Here is a 19,694-nt window from a genome sequence, read left to right as displayed (position 1 = left end):
GCCCAAAAAACCACAAAACTTTGCAGTACCTTCGTGTGGTTGTTTTGACTTTCAAGTCGGCAATCGATGTGCTGTCATTTGCCGGATCACCGGAGTGACTATATACAACGATAAGCTACCTTTCCCGTTGGCAAAAAATGGTGCAAATATTCACCGGAACATCGATCGACTTGTTGTACACAACGGTACGACGATAAGTTAAAGTGCTCCACGGCACGGAACCATCATAACCCAGTGAGCGAGTGACTTTTTGCTTTGCTTCTCCGCCAGTCATATCAATTGCGAGTGGTAAAAGTAATATGAAAGTGTTTTTCACATTCCATACCGGCACAATCTGATGTTTAGCACGGCAAAAAAAATATACATGAATAAAACATCCAATAAAATATTAAATACATTGATGTTGGTCCTTCTACTTCGATTCTTATGAATTCTCTAAGGTGCTACTGATCTAGGTAGACATTGACCTCACTCTGTCAGAAATTACTCAAGAGATCTCGCTCGACGTCCTCAAACACCGCCTTCTTTGTGAAAACTTACTTGAGCTGGTTCTAAGCGCAATGTTCGAAAGGACGTCATGTTGGTTGGTCGACGAGCGGCTGCGGCTGATTTGCTTCGAAAGTCCGCGGACCTTGACCACAATTGTGGCATACCGCTCGTCAGATAAATTTCAAACGCACCTTCCATCCAGCAACCAGCGCCTTGTGTTGTGTTGTTTCCATTTTGACCTCCGTCACGCAGTTCCAAACCAAAAACACTTCTAAATTTAGAGTGTCCTCTGTCAGCTTAACGTCCCCACACCCAACACCCACTGTCGTACGCCATCGCCATCTCATCTATCATCACAAAACTCTCTCGTCGTGCACTCGAAGGACGTCCACCGTCCTCCGCCAATTCCACCTAAACAGAGACACTGTCCTCCAACAAACCCGGCCGGCACCACATCTGATTTCCATCAGCGGAAGTGCGAAAATAATGCAAAGCGAAAGATGGCCGACAACGACGACGACCATGGGTGGGTGACGGTGATGGTTTTTGAGAGACCGCGGAGCAACATGTTCCCCCGGGGGAGGCGAGCGCAACGTACAAACACCTCATCAATTATGTGTCGCGCATCCGGAACGTGTTGTCAACCTTTTGCCACGGGTGCGGTAAAGCGGTAAAAGTTTACCAAACAAATCGCACCATTTCTCCGCAACCAACCCACGTTGCACCAAACTGTAATGTGTGTTCCGGGGACGACTAACGAGAAACATTAATTTCTCATCCGTTTGGAGCACGGCCGGGGATGAGACTGGCCAGGGATGCTCGTATGTCGTGATCGTTGCTCGTCTGACACGGTTATTAACCCCTGCAATAACAAATGATGTTTTATGTGAGGTACTTCATTTGAGTGAAAGCATGTGAAGCAGAGACTGTCGGGCATTTTTTCTAGTACTATTTTCTAGTAGTAGTTTTCCCAAAACAATTTCAAGATTAAAAAGAAAAATCAATAACCGAATGATTGGTGTTTCAAAAAACAATCCCTACGCAGGCTATAGACGAGCGCCTTAACACGCAATACACGGAATGTATGTTTTGTAGCGTCCTGCGACACGTTGCATAAGCGGCTCCAGACGCAGAACAACATCACATCCAAAAACGTGCCTTCTAACGAATGTCTCTGTAAACAGCGGTCCGTACCGGTCCACCGTCCGTATAAAAGAGCCCGACACGCTTCAGGCTCTTCACCACACGTTCGACACAATGCAGACAGTGCTAGTATTTTTACTGGCTAGCGTAGCCCTAACCGTATCACCGGTAGTGGCTACCAGCTGCGACACCAAGGGTGCTACCATCGAGAAGAGCTTCTTCCAGTCGGTACACGATTGCGTCGAGTATCTGCAGATACCGAAGGAGCGCTTACTGCAGTACCTGTCGAGCGATTTCCCGCCCGACGATGAGACCAAGTGTCTGATCTACTGCGTCGGTGTGGATCTGCGCTGGTGGAACAATACCTGCGGTTTGCAGTTGCCTCCCATCGTCAGCTACTTCCAGCCCGTGCACGGTGACACCGGGTATGAGAAGCGCACAAAGGAGTGTCTCGATCGGCGTGTCGGTGCCATCCAGTCACCGAACAACTGCTGCCAGGCGTACGAAACGTTCCAGTGTTACTTCCAGGAGTTTGGCAACCTTGTCACCTGCCCGCAGTACGTGCCACTGACGAAGCTGCAAGCGACGCAGGTTGCACTCGACTGTCTGGTTGTGTTGCGGTATCCCGAGGAGCTGCTGAAGGTGTACGCGTCCGGTAAGGTGGAGGATAGTCCGGAAACGCGTTGTCTGTATCTGTGCATCGATCAGCGTTCGGGACTGTACACGCACGAGAATGGTATCCTGCTGCATCGGTTCTTCGTCCGTGATGCTGCCTACAACGATTTGCGGTATCTGTGCAAGGAGACGAAAGTCTGTCGCGATCGTATCCGGAACTCGGGCTGTGATCCGTGTACCGAAGCGTACACCACGCACGTCGAGTGTCTGACGGGGCTGGGCGAGAATGGATACACCAGTGGTATTATTACACATGCGGCCCAAATTGCGCTCACCAACCTGGGCGTACCGTGTGTGCATCCGGAGGAACCATGTCCCATCTGTGAACCACAGCATCCTCCGGTACATCCAGTGGAGCCGCACTATCCTGAGATTACCTACGAAAAGCCTCACTATCCATCTCCCAAACAGTCGTGCTCGGCTTGCGGAAAGAAGTACCAACATCGACCGGCCTGTGGCTGTGCTGAACGACCGAAATCACCGGAACCGGTCTGCAGCAGGTGTCACAAGACGCCCGTCTACAATAAGCCCTCGAACACGGGTTACATTAACTTCTACAAACCGTAATACCATTGAGTTCGTACAATAGCGAAGCCTTGCTGCTTCCCATAACTTATTCTAGGAAGGTACTTATGTTTGTAAAACATGTAAAGCGAATCAAATATAGAAATTTGCATCAACTGCAACTGTAAATTCATTGTAGTTTTTTTTTTATTGGATTCATGATATTGAATAATACCTTCCATTCGCTTTTCTGCGCTATTCGGCACATTTATATATCTTTTTATGTAGCCGCTCATCTTCTGTTTTTTTTTTCAGCATTAAAATCTTCATGTATCTGTATGCGCAAGTATTGTTTTTACGAAGCTATGGTTAAAGCAAACAAAACGCTGGTTACCAAATACCATTAGCATGGTAACATAAAACACACATAATTATTCCACATTATGTGTAAACATTAGCTGTGTAAACATTATGGTATGGGATAGACAAACATATTCAAAGCACATACGGAATTTGAAGAATAAAATATAGTTCAAGTATGAATATGTTTAGAACAAATTGAAATTGAATTTGAAATGAATGAAATAAAATAATAATAAGGAATACAATGTAAACAATATTAATTTATTGCAAAAATATTTTAAGCATTTCACTGCTAATTGAAAAATTCAAATCGATGTTGACTGCTCGCATCTTATTGACTGCTCGCCAATAAGACTGCTCGGTCTTATTGGGTGTTATATTCGCCATTCACACTGCATTATTAAATTTCATCAGTCAAACTATCAGACGAACAGTGAGCGGAAGATAGCAACCAGCTTCGTTCGTTATTCTAATTGATAGGTAAAGCTTTCGATTCCAACCTGTTCTCGAGCCCGCAATTGGAAGCGTCACAAATCCACGATTAATTGGCAATTAGTGCTACAGACATTCGTAAAAAATATTTCCTTTAGGGGATTTCATAGCCCACTGCATCGATAGTTACCACTACTTAGTGACTGCATATTCACATTTTCTCTTGAAATAAAACGTCTGTCTTTTTTTAACATTCCCATCGTTCGATTTCAACTTCAATGCCACGCAGCACTGTACACTACCTATAATACGACAGTCGTGTGTAGCAATCGCCTTTGCGTAACAATTGAAATTGTTTTTTAAATGATTCTGCTTTGCCACATACCTGTTATTTAACTGAAACATTACCTCACTTCATATTTTTTACTGTTCAAAACGAACTTCCGTGGCAAACATTCCTCATTGAATTTTTTACTAATTTTTCACGATTATCTAAGCCCGAGTTTGTTTTCTTGTATATTCTGGAGCATAAAAACAAAAAACAAAAAATAAAACAGCTGCCCGCCTGTTTACTGAATGTGCCCAGACTGGAGCACAACAATTGCTGGCTGCCTTTTTCTCCCGTGCATGCATGTTATTCAGGCTGACGCGTCTCTGTTTGTGAACAGCCTTTTGGACAACAACAACATAGGTAACATAATAAGGCATACACGGTGGGGTCACAACATTTGGCGCTACGTGTTGCACGTCACTTCCCACGACCAAATGGGGTGAGGGGCCCTAGTATAAAAGCTTATCTTGACCATTCGGCAGGCAACATACGGGTAAAGGTACTACCATGCAGCATTTGGGGCAGCTCTGTCTTGCGCTCGTCGCACTCGTACTACCACTGAGCGCCCAAGCAAACGATGTCAAGGGTGTAATCGTGGAGAAGAGCTTCCTGCAGTCGATGCAGGACTGTGCGGAATATCTGCAGATTCCAAGACATCGCCTGGTGCAGTATATGGCGTACGAGTTCCCAGAAGACGAGGACACCAAGTGCCTGATCTACTGCGTCGGTGTGGATCTGCGCTGGTGGAACAACACCTGCGGTTTGCATGAACCGGGCATTGTCAACTTCTTCCAGCCGGTTCAGGGTGACCGGCAATACGAGAAGCGCACCAACGAGTGTCTCGAGCGGAACGTTCGCTCGCTGAAGCTACCAAACCACTGCTGTCAGGCGTACGAAACGTTCCAGTGTTACTTCCGGGAGTTTGGCAACCTGGTCACCTGCCCACAGTACGTGCCACTGACGAAGCTGCAGGCGACGCAGGCGGCACTCGATTGTCTCAACATACTGCGCATCTCGGACGATCTGCTCAAGTGCTACAGTGCGGGTAACGTGCGGGATGTACCGGAAACCCGGTGCCTGTATCAGTGTATCGATCTGCGCACTGGCCTCTACACGCCCGAACACGGTATCTACCTTTCCCGGTTCTATCTGCGCGATTTGGAAGCGAACGATCTGCGCTATCTGAACCAGGAAACGAAGACCTGCCGGGATCGTATACGGCATTCCGGGTGCAACAGCTGCTCGGAGGTCTACGATACGCACCAGCAATGCCTGAACGGTATCGGTGTGAGCGGCTATACCAGCGATCTTATCACGGAAGCATCCAAGATCGCATTGGCCAACCTGGAAGCAGGCTGCTGCTTAGAGAAGGTGGAACCACAAATCCTAGTCGAACCACGAGTCGAGATCGAGCCACAAGTCGTGGTCAAGCCACAAGTCGTGGTCGAGCCACAAGTCGTGGTCGAGCCACAAGTCGTGGTCAGCGCTTCGTCCGAGGAGGGTTACAGCTATGCCTCGTACCAACTGGTACCGGAAACTCCGTGTATATCCTGCGGTCGGCTAAATTCCGTGCCCGTGATACCGCTGGTGCCTCAGTACAATCCGCCCAGCAAACCGTGCTCAAGGTGCCGTGCACCTTCCACATTCGTAACACCCGCCGCTACGCCGGTGGTGGACTATCGCACACGATACCGCACCGTACCATCGACCGGACAGGACCTGCTTCCGACGCTTGGAAAGTCCGTGCCGTCCTTCGGTTACCCAAAACCGGTCGAACTGGCCAATCGATGTGAGCAAGAAATCTTCCCTCCCTCATCCTTCAACTCTCAACCTTCATTTTTACCACACCGTAGAACGTGAGTGTGTTATAGAGTGATCAGTACAGCTGGTCTGCCTATTTATGAAATACAATATTTAATTCACAAAAGCATAATTTGTTTGTTTTACAACTTTTATCACAAGGAAGGTCTTTCCTGCAATGCCACCACAAGCAGAAATGCTTCACTGCAGACTCTTTGTAGTGCAGTCCCTGTACATTCCTTCAAACATTCAACAGTTGATTTGACTTAAGGAAGTATCCAACTGAACTCAGCGAGTACCTGATGAGGGAACAGTTCTCGTGCGCTTTCGGTACAAAACATCAGCACAACTTTCGCCAACTATGATAGCAGCTACAACTGCAAGTGTACGTGACGCAGCACACAATAGTCTACGCGTCGCTTGCTTCGATTCCATAACATTTGACGTTTGCGTATCCGTAGTGGACACGAACGCATGGTTTTATGTAATAAGTGTGCGGTACTCTTTTTTATACCAAAAATCACGTTCCGTAGCAACACCTTAACGAAAGCCTTTTACTACCTCCTCCCCAACTATCATCGCCTTATCGCGGTGTCGTACAAGTGCTTTGAAAAGAATGATAGATACGATAAATATATTCTTTCTCTCGTGGAATGTTTTATTGATAAACAGGTGCTTATCTAATGTGCTCAGTAGCGGGCATGTCTGCAGGCATGCAACCTTGTTGCCGCCTAAAACCGGAAATAAAGGACTACCATGGTCTTCACCGAATTTGCAAGAGTGTCTTAAAAAATTGGGAAGACAGGTTACCTAGCACGATATTGAATAAATTACTACACTCGAAACAGGGGCACGCGTGTATCACGCGATCGACGCGAGCTTCCAAACGCACTAGAAATAGAACTTCCGATGTCCGATTCGCGACACTTTCCGGCACTTGGTGCAGCAGAAGGATCCGCTCAGCTTAGGGTAGTTCGGTTTGCGGTTACTTTCGATATCTGCTGTTGGTTGACCGTAAACCCACGGATGGAAGGGGCGTGTTGTCCCCTCGTACTCCACCGTTGGCGCTTCTGTTGTCGTCGTAGTCGTCCTGGTAGTAGGTTTGGGGGTAGTAGTGGTGGTACAGGGGGGCTTATAGTCCTCCTCTACAAGTGGATGGGATGGAACAGCCGATTCCTCCGGAGCGGCCCCATCCTTTTGGCATCCACATTCACAGCTGTCTGGTATAACCGGAAAGTGGGAATGATCTTCATCCTCTGCTTCCACTACCGCCACCTTTTCCTTTTTCTGTTCTTGGGGATACGATTCCCGATGTGGTTCCTCCTTGGAGTAGATCCCGTACTGACCACACTCTTGACACCGTGACCCATCATTCAGCGCACGATTGGCCGCCTCTTGTATGATGCTATCCTCGTAGAATGCGATACCCAACGGTCCAATCACTTCCCTATAAGACCGGTACACCTCCGTACACTGATCGCAGTTCGTGGACCGGATCGTCTGCAGTTGGTCCATGGTCTCCTGCGCAAGATACCGTTGGTCCGGATGTTCCGAGTCACGTGAGTACAGCTGGTGCAGATTGAATCCCCGCACAGCATCGTAACCACCCGAACGAAGGAAGAAACAGCGAAGGAGACACCGCGTCTCGGGTGCGTCCCGTATCTCTCCAACACTATAGCACCGGAGCAGGTCATCCGGCACCCTCAAAATATTGATGCAATCGTACGCACTGCGCACAAGCATGTCCCTTGTCTGAGGTAGCGCCTTAGGACACTGGACCAGATTGCCGTAGAACTGCAGATAGCACTGGAACGATTCGTACGCGCGGCAACAGCAATCATCCGGGGCGGATCCTCGAGATCCGGACAGCGATCCGAGCCGTTTCTCGATGCACTTGGCCGTCCGGTACTGGTACTCGGTATCCGATGGTTCGGGTTGAAAGAAGTTGCCTATCACCGTCTTCTGTACGCCCGTCGTATCGTTCCACCAGCGCAAGTTCAATCCAATGCACCGCACGAGACACTTCGTCTCGGCATCGTCGGGAAAGTGAAGCGCCGCGTACTGCTCAAAGCGCTCGCCCGGTAGCTGCAGATACTCGAGACAATCTTGCAGAGCGCGTTTGAAACTCTTGGCCACGTGCAGATGCGGTACATCGGTTTGCTGAAGGTCGGTTGCTACCACCAGCTGCACTAGAAACAACACTAGACCCGCTACTACTAGACCCACCAGGCCGCTCCTTTGCCGGCTCATGATGTATCTCGCGTCACGGCAATCGGATGAGAAATGACCAATAATTGTCCGTTAATTATGGGATCGATAAGGCGCTCGGAGCTGGCTGGCGGCTGTTGGCGGAGCTGAAGGAGGAAAGCTGCCGAAGGCGTTAAAGAAGGCGTGCTGGTTCCCGTCCACCGGACGCCGCTATACTGAGAGCCACCGTCAACATGCGCATGAATATGGATGAGGGTCTTTATAGCTACTGTTGCTGGTGCTGTCGCCGGTCGACACGCCAGTGGTCGAGATAGTTCCTTTTTCGCTGGAGAGATAGTGTAACCGAAACCGAAACGCTCGACAACTAAAAACGGCTGCACGTGACCATGCGCGATGTGTGTGTTGTGGCCGTGGCGCATCAGCGCAGTGTATGAGAAGCGACCGAGCGACTCGCCAGCTAACCCAAGCCTAGCCGTGCTCAGTGCTTTAGGGCTCATCATTCGTAAATAGGAGGAGTGACGAAAGTATGTCACTGATAGCAGGACAAGCAAAGAATTGGGACAGCAAATTGTTCATGCAAATAAATGTAAGGATAAGGTTTAAAAAAGAAAGTTGAAGATGCAAACATTAATTGCCAGTACCTTTTACAGAAAAAGTAGTCTAAACATTTCGGCAACGGTGAACGACTGATTACACTGTATGTATAGTAAAAACTGTTTATCTATACATGTGTTAAATATTTTTTTTATTTGATAAGCTGCTCTTCACTGCTGCTCTGCAAAGTCTTTACAGTCGACTTTTAATATCTTTTTAACGCCATTCTCTTTATGGTTTATAGTAGAAAATGCTGATTATCGTAAGGTTGTTGTTCGCTATGCAGGAACATAGCATGTAACGATAGTTTAACATAGAGTAGAGATTACATTACATATTAGTGTGAATATTATACTACTCATCGCCACATCCCATCATCCAGATTTAATGGAGCAATCAAAGTGAACTAGGATATTTACGAAGTACGAAGAGACCACTAAAAGTCATGGTGACAGCCCTTAATGCACCCAGTACTTCATAACCTCACAAATTTGTCCATCGCTCGCGATTCCGAGGATTTAGCAGCTCAACCACTGTATAATTGAAAAGGAAAAACACATGATCAAGTTTCAAACAAAATAGACGATTAATTCAACATGATCTAAAAAAAAACCGCCAACCACTATTCTGGACGCAAAAACAACGGCGTTGACTCCCTGCTGGTTCTGCGATAGCTTCATCATCGGATCACTCTAGACTCTGCACCGCAACTCAACGGTTCGCAATTAGTCCGCAACAGCTTCATTAAGGTGCGTGTCACTATCGCCTTCCACGCAACCTGGAGCACTCGCTCCTACCCCGCACCTTAAGGTGCTCCATAAACTTTGGCCACTCTCGCTCGATTGCCACGGAGCTGAAATTGCTTCGTAAGATCGTAGCACTTGCGGACAGGCGTGTTGCGACAGATGTGGCTAGCTGGTGGTGGTGGTAGTGGTGGTGGTTACTGTTAATTAAATTCTCATCATAACCGAACATCGCGAGCCACCGCCCGTCCGTTTGGTCAGTGCCAGTCAGTGCCAGTCAGTGCCAACCGCCAAGATGCTGGCACTCAATCCAGGGGGTTTACGTTGTGTCTCCCGTGCCACCGCATATGATGCAACCGATGCAACATTCAACCCAACTCAGAAGGAGAGCAGAGAACAGAGAGAGAGAGACAAAGAGATCGAAAGAGAGAGAGAGAGAAAGGGATATAAGGAGAGAATGATAATAATAATAATTCTCTCCGGTAATTTGCATCTCCGCCCTTCACGCAAGATCGCAGCACCTTCACGATCACCATCATCATCATCATCATCATCATCAGCAGGTGAGACCCTCCCTCCGGTTTCTTTTATTCCAGGCTGGCGTGAGCTTAAGAAGAGACCCTCAACGTGTATGCCTGCGAGTGTGCGCACACACAGACACGCGCACTGCACAGACCAAGATCTGCGGAGGGGGCTGGATCACGCACTTAATGAAGCGCTTTATTTTATTGCCGTTGATTGAAATCGAGCGTTAAGCAACGGCAAGCGCGGCGAGCAGCAACCGGCGGTGTGGATGGGCGGTGCACCACTTTATCACTCTGTCCCCTGCCATTTCCATTTCCTCGTCGCTTCGTCGCTCGTCCTGAGTTCCAACAACAATCCAACGGCCCTCTAATGAACCGTCATTAAGTTCGAGGGAAAATAAATAACCAGAACGCACGGTCGGTAGCAACCATGTCCAGTCCCGTCTTTTTTCTGGTGTCTCCCGGAGCGCTGAAGGAGCTGTCATGTCCACCAAACGGTGTCACCAAAGTAATGCTCAATGAAAGAACATTCGAACAACGGCCAATTCTCTACAGCTAACGTAGGATCGTCACCGAACTGCAATTCGTGGAACACTCCCGTGCGCCATCAATCTTCATCCTTTGGTAAGCAGAAAGTGTCACATCGAATCCCATCCCGGGAGCTGCCACTTTTCACACGCTGTTCCACCGTAAACTCGCGCACCGAAAACAGCAGGGATCATACGTTTTTAATAAGACGCCGGCCTAATTTACAACACATGTTGCCCGGTCTGGCGGGCGCGTGTCAGTTTCATTCTCTGCGCGCTTCACACTCTCCGCACGGTGGCAGAAAGCGGTGCGGATCATAAATGAAGCACAGAGGTTCTTTATTGTTCCCCTCTCTTGCACCAGTGAGCTCGATCATATTGTGCTCCCAGTGTTTGTAGTACTTTTTCCCCCCTTACTAAACACTCCATAATGTCGAGCATCACTCGAAGTTGGGATTAAATACCGCGCGACTAAAGAAAACTATCACACCAGACTAGACTAGGACCTTGACGACTCAGCAAATGCGTGCGAAAATCGCGAAATTCTGACCCCCTAACAAATGAATTGACACGCGAGGGTCTGGTCTGGTCTGGCCATTACCATTACCGTCTACCTTGGCCACGGCCACGCGACACTCAACGCGACTCCGAATGTAAAAATAAGCCACAAGCCACAAGCGCGCCGTCGTAGGAAGAGCTGGATCACGGCACGACCCGACCATGAGGAGAAAAGGAAGGGATCTGGGCGGTTGTGACGTGTTGCGGTTTTGTGCGATCGCGATTTATTTTCGTGAAGCACAAAAATAATTTATGGCCTCCTATGCTCGGCGAATTCGCCTTCGCCTTCGGTGCTGGTTTGGATCCCGTGTATCTCGCCCGACGCAATGACAACGTTCCGCAGCGACCGACGACGATCGTCGTCTTGCCGGCGTCTTATCCTCACCATGCCCACCATCCGGTGCATTTGGGACCCGCCGGGATCGTCTCTCGGGAAGGGGGATGCAGTTTTCGCGCCGCGCGTTGTAACGGAAAAATCGAAATAAATCGCCTGTCACACACATACAGACTGCGTGCAGCTAAGGAGAGAGAGAGAGGAAGTGCAGGGAGAGGGAGTGCAGGGTGGTGGTGTCTGGTAGGCGACACTTATGCGTGATGCTTATGCACGATTAGCGTAAAGCGATTCACGTGCAAAACGATGACGACGACGACGACGACGACGTGGTCTTCGGCATAACCACTCCGAGTGCAACAGAGAACGAATTGCCGGCTCGATAGCGTTACTCTCTGGCAAGCAGCAGCAGTAAGAGCAGCAGACGGATTGACTAATGTAACCGGACAGTTGTACCAGTATGTAGGGAATGAAGGTCCGAGTGCAGTACGCAAATGTGTCATAAGTTGTTTTTATCTCGAACAAAATATGTCATTTCGACGCACTGTGAGACGCGGACCAGTGAGGACCCATCGTCGTGTTCTGAGAAGCAGCACTTTATTGCCAGGGCTCGGCGATCGGTCACAGCGGGTATGAACAGGGAGAAAGGTCCGATTCGATTATTGAAGCAGTAGTGCGATGGTGGTGGATCAGGTTTTTCAGCAATAAATACTAGTGCCATTGTACATTTACGATAGGTTATGTTCGTTTCAGATACATGTTCAAATGGACTTCACATTACTTATAGAATTTGTACAGAGAAATGAAAGGAATAAAAAAGATCATAATTTCTCTAAGATGACATAACAGAACTGCGTTCTCTTAGAATCTATACCATACGAGATACTAAACGTCAAGGACTATTGAGCAGTACTTCAATTCTTTTTTACTATTTTTTGTTTTAAAGAGCAAGCTCCATTTTAGGTGTTAAAAAGCACTTGCTGCTACTCACTTAGAGAGTTTACTAGAACGAGACAATACTGTAAACATATGGTACTAGCATTGAGAAAATGTATAACATATTACAAAGAAAAAGTAACACTCAGATGTACATTCTCCTCAGCTGAACCTCGCCGATAGAAGGACAGAGGATTGTCATGTGACATAAACATCAATAATCAACTAAGTGTCATAAGTCGACTAATTATGGCAATTCAATATCTTCAATAAATCGCTTAATTGAGTTTCTAAACCATCCAAGAGAAAATTAATGTCTTCTTCCATTTCCTCTGACAAAGCAATTCCTTCTGCGATGCAAACACAGCGAAGGTCCCTCAGAAACCAGCATGTTTAGTGGGATCTACAAAAGGAAGATGCCAGGCCCCTTCCCTTGGTGGTCCCCACTAACAATTCCAATTATTATATCAAATTAAACCATTTCCCACTCTTGCGGACCACTACTCGTTGCTGCAAGCCGCGCTCCAGCGAAGCAGAGGACCCCGCCTGCGCAGCAGCTGTCCATCTTCATCGCCCTTAAGAAGTGGGACCGGACTCCGCAAACTCCTCCAGGTTTTCCAGAGCCCTTTAAGGCTAGGCCTTTCCGGATGATTTTGCGCCACTTCTGCACATAGCATTACAGCGATCATGCCCCTAGGTGTTGAGCTGCACCCGCGAGACCTTCCAGCTTCGATGGAATCCTCGGATCAGCCTGAAATGGTGCATAGAGGCATCACGCGGTGCATTACGCGGCCATCGTCAACATGACAGCTTAATTAAAGCTTCAGCCCAATTCCATTCCGGCTACAACGCCTCCAACGGGGGGGAAAAGCAATCCATGGAATTGAAACAACACACAAAGTGAAAGCCCCTTCCTGGATTCATTTTGTTTTTCATTCGAAATCAATTAATCGAGCAACGGAAACGCTTCGGAACGATCGCTCTCGGAAGCGCTGGTAGATTACATTTTATGCGCCCTGGCAGCAGCAACAGTAACATCATCTGCATCTGGATCGGGAAAAAAAGAAGTCGATCCAAAGATGGCCGCCCACTCATCCACGTGCCAAACTGCCCACACTGCAGCTGTATGAAACTCGATTGGCAGAAACACACACTCTGGTCGCTGGTCGCTGGTCGTGCTCGTGAAATCCTGCCTGTCTGCCAGCCAACTGACAAGTGGTTCGGCCAGTGTTGTCCCGCGGTCCCGGTGCGATGACAAGAAATTTACGAAATGCAGAAAAAAAAAACGGACCAGAATTCCGGTAGCAGCCGAACCGGATCGACATGCACTATTCCTGGACAAGTGGCATGCTACTGCTGCGGTTGCTGCTGCTGCTGCTACTGACAACGTCGCCGCGGCGTCCTTTCAACACGCTTGTTGGTCTCTCTGGTGGGCCTGATTTTCCTGTTTGACAAATTGAGAGCGGTCGAGCGATCGGGGCACTGCCCACGACACACCTCGGACCGGCAGGTCGAGCGCGCGCGCTCGCGCGTGTTGCGTGTCAATCCTTAGTCCGCGGGTTTTTGTTTTTTTGGGTTTTACTTTTTTGTTTGTGCTGTCCAGCATCCCCCGTTTCATCTTTTGCGATTCCACTATATGCAAACAACCTCGCGGCGGCGGCAGAATCGAACACACAAAAAAACAAACATAAAAAAGCACAACAACATCTCGGCAGGAAAGGCTCCGTCAATCGCGCGACATGAAAGCGGCATGAAGCCAGCCCCACCGGGACACACTCGAGCTTATGGTGCGGCTCGGTCACGTTAAACGTCGCGATGCGTCACGCGGGCGTCGCTGATAACCTTTACGACACCCTCCTCCTTCCCGTTCCCTCGTTGGTGGGGTGGAGTTGCAGCATCAAGCGGCATCAACGCTTCGACGGACGGACTGAGGGACGGAAAGGAACGCGGGTCGCGTCGCGACATGCAGGGAAGGCGGGGAAGGGATGTGCCGATTGGAATATGAATGCGTTATTAATGCAAACGCGCCCGGGCGGCGGAAATCATAAAGTAAAACAAAAGAAACGGCAAACTCAAATGGACCATTAATATGCTCTTTCCCCCCTTGCTGCCTCTGTCTGTGTGTGCTGTGTGTGTGTGTGTGTGTCGAGGTCCAGCGCGAGATGTCCATTGATGGCGTCAGTTTGGCAGGATGGAGCGTCCGCTGACTTGACTTTCAAATACCGTCTGTTGCGTTTATTTCCCTCTCTCTCTCTCTTTCCTTTTCTTGATCATGTTTAAAAAGCGAAGGAAGCAGAAGTAAAAGAGGGTGGGAAAGGGGTGCCAATGGTATGCAAAAGCGCTTTTAAATCTTTAGATTCATTTGATTGTGCCCGGTGCAATTTGTGAGGTGGCTTGGTTTGCTAGTGATGACGATTCGTGTTCGTGGTTCTCTTCTCGTTGCTGCTTCACTAATCCTTTAAGCCGGTAATTTAGATGTACCCCCAAGCACCCAATAAGCCTCCATCGAAACATCATTATTATCATGCCCCACTACCAGCAGCAGCAAGAGCAGCAAAACGACGGTTGACGACAGACCACAGATCATGTTTCGTTTTGTCTCGTCATCGACAGCACGATGATCAGCGCTTTTCAATCTCGCTTTGCCACTCGCCACCGGAGGATGCTGCTGCACTGCTTTGATAAGTGCATTAGCGGTCACCGCTCAACGTCTGTTCGATCGCGCCTCCCGGGTTTGCGTCGTGATCGGACGGCTGAGCGACGCTAAGCGCCCTGGCGCTGTCGCCGGTGGGACTGTCGGTTGTGTTTAAGATAAATGATAGCTTAATGCGACCTGTTTGCTGGGCGCGATCACCGGACGACCAGCTGCCAGGCCACCATTGAACCCACACGCACACACACACACGCGCTCGCGGGCGCCTCTTGTCGCCCTCGCGCCAATTAGCGGGGATCTTATCGGCTTCAGGGTGCACTGCTAAAGCCCGCGTCGGTGGGCCGTGTTTTTTAAAAATTCATTTATTCCATCTTCCTCTACTGTATTAATAAGGAAGGGGAGCGGCAGGGAGGGGAGGGTGGTCTATCGTGCTCGATCGCGCCACTTATCATAATGAGTGACAAATGTGTAGCGCTCGGCGTAAGCAGAGGTGCACCTTAGCCGAGGCTCGAGGGTCTCGACGATCGGATAGTGTTGGCCAGTGAAGGTGATTTATCTTGTGTGGAGGTCGGAGGACTATGCTTCATTTTGGTCATCCAGTCCATAAATCTGTTGCTGAGAGAGGGACATACGAATTACGAGAGAGTTCGTGGCTTACACAAATCATAATATCTGTTAAATTCGATATGGACATTGAATTAATGCGATCGAAGTAGGTTTGAAACCTCTCTTGAGATATACTCCTTTTTTATCTAATGTCTAAAATATCTCCTATTTTATCTAATCGGCACTAATGAATAGGATTATCATAATAAACTTCATTTGTAGCCACTACTATCAGTCATCTATCAGGATCATCTTTCAATTTGAGGATTTCAGCTCGAAAGCATTCCTCAGCTTAGGAAGCGTTCCAATCAAATATACCTTAATGCAAATATCAACGTTAAACGTTAACTACATGATTCAAATGATGTAAAGCACAATGTAATATCAAATCATTCCCAAGGCCTTTAGGTGTCAAATTGCTTGACGTGGCTTTGAGGCTCTTGTTTGCTAAACTTCGCAATATTCTATAAGTTCTTAATATTGCCAATTATGCTTTTTGCAAACTTTTTCTATTCAGCAATCATGCTACAACATTGTAGCTGTTATAAAATATCGCCATTGTTAATAAACGAACATGATGTTGCTTATTTTATTCTTGTTGAAGCAATGAATATGAGTGCTCCCAACAATTAACGTTTATCGGGATCTGAATTCAACATATGGAATTTGAAAACAATGTCGCGATTTATGCTTCACACCAAAAAATGAATCCCCATTGACTGTGCCATTCGATCGCATGCGTTAATGTTAACGAAACGACCAGCCAACGGCTTATAAAACCAAACGAATTCATTAAAATCTTAATCACCAAAAATGAACCAAATACCGCCCCTCGCTTTATCAGGCCCACACGTCACCGTGAACAGGATTTGTCAATTTGAGACGACGAACACAATTTATGATCCCAACAAACGGTGATAAGCGACAGAGCGAGAGAGCGATACACGGGACCGCCTTTGCTAATCCGAATGGACCATAAACAGCTCGCACCCATAAACACACACATGATTATGGGCTTATCAGGCGGGGAAATTCACATTTTGCGTGTTTGAAGAAGCGTCCTGCGTGAAGCATTCGGCGTGCCCTCCTGCCCAGGATGGCCCATTTTCTTGCGACGAGAATTGTCGTGCGTTTTTAGTTCTCGGCCTGCTCGGACCGCGCGGCATTTTCTCACGAATTGGTGCCGCGGGGTCGCTGACGAAAAGTCTCTCGTGGTAAAAAGATGTTCGCGCCTATCGGGAATCGAAACTGAGTCGCCATTCTTTGCGTCATCGTGCCCCGAATTAGTGGCGCGTGTTGATAGCGGCCAGCGCGCCAAGCAGACCGTGCACGCTGTCCCCTCCAGTTTGGAGATGTTTTTTGTTTTCCACACAGCGGTCGCACTGACCGAAAAACATAAACGGGACCAGCAACAATCATAATAAAGCACCAGCAGTGACCACAGGTAGTGACCGCCACCAGAGGTCATCACAAGCGACCGCGAGATTCCAGCCCGCTACTAATCGTTGTATTATGCAAATTTAATGAGCAAATCTCCGCACGACGCTGCGAACGCTGGGAATGACCCAAGACAAATGTGTTGTCGGTCTCTTCGGACCGGCTCGGCGCGAAATCCACTCGATGAAGCCACGGATTCGCCATCTTTACCATAAACCATGGGCGAATGGATCGCAACAACGCAGAAACGTTGGTGGCTGGCTGGCTGGCTGGCTGGTGGTGGTAGAACGGTCGCAGCATGATACGCGCAGCATGATTGGCATGCGTCGGCGATCGCTGCCTCACTCTGGCAGCGCCAAAGCCAAACCGGCTCCCCATATCGACTGTCGGTGGTTCGCGATCGAAACGAAACAGGAGGGATAGACGAACGGACGGACGGTCGAACGGATTCGTAGGCACATCGTAGCGTTCCACATTTGAATAATAAAATTAATGTCAATCATTGACCAGCGCGGAGGACCAATCGGGGGGGTTTGTGGGATTATTTATGAACTATTCAAACATAAAACAGATCGTAAAAGCACGGCTGAGCCTATTGTTTGGAACCGAAACAATGGTACCGCAGCCGTGGGCAGCACCCTACCGCTACCCCGTTAGTCTCCCATGGCAACCGGCTGCTATTTCTTCGCGAAATGGTTTCATCGAATTCCAATCAAAGTTGACAGCAACAGTTGTTGACATGACGTGTGCTGCAATGCTCGTCGTCGCCGTCTTTTGAGGAAGGGTTTCAATGCACAAAACACGCTACTTACCGTACGGTGCTTGACCGGCGATGGACAGGGCGCCACCATTTCCGGTGGTGTCACCATCGTCGTCACCGCTATCCCCTGTATGGTGTTGCGGTGGATGCTGATTTGCATAGGCCACTGGCTCCCAGCGGTACATCAGCCCCAGCACCAGCAATCCGTAAACAATGGCCATCCGATAACGCCACCAAAGGGACGCCATCGTTGCGACGCGCACGGAATTCGCCATTCGACAGCCACGCGGGTGACAGATAGCAAGGCCAATAATCGCTTCGTGTAGTGTTTTGCCAAAACAGGCTTAAGGCTCGCTCCGAGGGCTTTCTCTCGCACTGTTGTACCTACGTGGCGTAACGGTGATGACGCATATCACTTCATTAGAACGGGTTGCACTCGTTGTTGATTTCGGTGGTCGCCTTGTTGCACAGTTTCACTTGCATTGCTTACCAGAGCACACAACACTATCACACGCTCGCGCTGGACTAGCGATTGGAAACATCTCTCTTTTCTGTTGCTGTTGTTGTTGTTGATGTTGATGTTACGGCTTTCGCTTATCAGCATCAGTAGAACCGGCCGTGCTCGGCCATTTTTTCTTTCTTCAAATCATAATTATAAACACGACACCAACGCCATGAGCCACCCCATGATGACTGTAAAAATGGGAACAAATAAAGCACCACCAAATGAATAGCCTCCCTTAGTAACCTTCAGATGACACTTTTGGAACCGACGCTCACGGGGGGGTAGCGGCACAGGACACACCAGTCACGGTGGTGACGTAACAAAACTTCATAAGAGGTGCAGGTGCCCGCTGCTACGCTTATCGGCGTAGCAAGTTGCAGTTACCCTGCCCCGGAGGCCCCGGAGAATGTAGTTTTGCAAAGCCGCTCGCTGCCACAATGGCGTCAAGAACTACGCCAATCCGGTAATTAATGACTCGCCATGGCAGGCGCACTATTGATATGGATATTCACGAAGTCGAAACGATGGTTTGCCATTTTGCTGCCAAAAACACTGTGTGTGACCGCCAGTCGAACACCGAAAACTGGAACGGACAATCCGGTTGCTATTCGATGCTGGCGATGGTCCTTTTAGCAGTAGCCGGTCTTCGCGCCGTTCCACAATTCACTCCAAAGGCTTAAACACAATGCTAAGCAACACTACACATCTTCTGCGGCTCAATTCTCGCTCTCGCTGCGCTGTTTGGCTTCATTCCTTGAAACTCGCTTCCTAACCACATGCTGCTGCTGCTGCTGCTGTTGCTGCTGCTCAATTGATTAATTAATCAAGTGTCGCACGAGTCAGACCACTCACAGGCCGAACCAAAAGACGGATCTACGGTGAGCTCAGAGGGATGGAAGTAAGGCGGAGAGGACTCGGCGGTGTTTCACAGCAACAGCAACCCGCATCGTTCGACCGGACCGGACTGGATCCGGAACGCGTAATTCGATCTTGTCACACGGCCGGACCGGCCAAACCTCGAGGATTTGAGGATTGCTCTCGTACACACAGCGTCAGCGTTTGCTCGATTTGCCCGGTTTGTTTGTTTGTTTGTGTTTTTTGCCGACCAACGAAGTGGATTGTGACCGTTTGTTTGAAAGTGCGCCAAAAGAGATAGACACTGGCCGCTATTACGTTACGTGCGGCTGCAACCACTTAGCCTGAACCGATTTGAATCCACGTTACGCAGCAGCAAGCCCGCGATCACCTCTTACCTACTACCGGTGGCACGTGGCCACTACGCTAAGGGATGCACAAACACGAACCAATGGCGATAAACTTTCTCACCCCGTATAAACACCCCGACAACGCTCGCTAGATTATTGCCGTCTTTAGCTCGCGGTTTTTGAGGTCCCGGGTACGCGACCGAGACACGTCTTTGCTCCATCAAGAACCGATTGGCAATTGCGGCTGCTGGGGCTGCTGCTGCGAGAGAGACTAACGATCGCGGAACCGATTCAACCGGTTCGCTCGAACGATCCCGTGGTTGAGTGAGCAAGACTCTCTTTGCCTCGCTGGCTCTGCTCGATCGCTCGG

The 19,694-nt window shown here is 48.8% G+C and overlaps 2 protein-coding genes across 4 annotated transcripts in view; both read right to left on the bottom strand.

Annotated features, from left to right (window-relative positions):
* Window positions 1-19,553, bottom strand: part of LOC125953405 (reversion-inducing cysteine-rich protein with Kazal motifs) — a 30,548-nt gene extending 10,995 nt beyond the window's left edge. The window contains exons 1-2 of one of the 3 annotated variants that reach the window (XM_049682966.1): window positions 19,373-19,553; window positions 17,667-18,307 (exon numbers count right to left, since the gene is read on the bottom strand). In XM_049682966.1, the coding sequence (XP_049538923.1) occupies window positions 17,667-17,889 (223 nt within the window). In that variant the 5' untranslated portion in view covers window positions 17,890-18,307; window positions 19,373-19,553. Of the gene's footprint in view, window positions 1-17,666 lie in introns of all 3 variants that reach the window. The other 2 variants (XM_049682967.1, XM_049682964.1) reach the window with 2 other exon arrangements.
* Window positions 1-19,694, bottom strand: part of LOC125953375 (pericentrin) — a 465,615-nt gene that overhangs the window by 395,285 nt on the left and 50,636 nt on the right. The gene's annotated exons all lie outside the window — the stretch shown is intronic.

Source organism: Anopheles darlingi, chromosome 3 (assembly GCF_943734745.1).
Source record: "Anopheles darlingi chromosome 3, idAnoDarlMG_H_01, whole genome shotgun sequence".
Taxonomy (NCBI): domain Eukaryota; kingdom Metazoa; phylum Arthropoda; class Insecta; order Diptera; family Culicidae; genus Anopheles; species Anopheles darlingi.
Note: the sequence above shows the minus strand (reverse complement) of the source record. Positions and strands in the feature narration are given on the sequence as shown.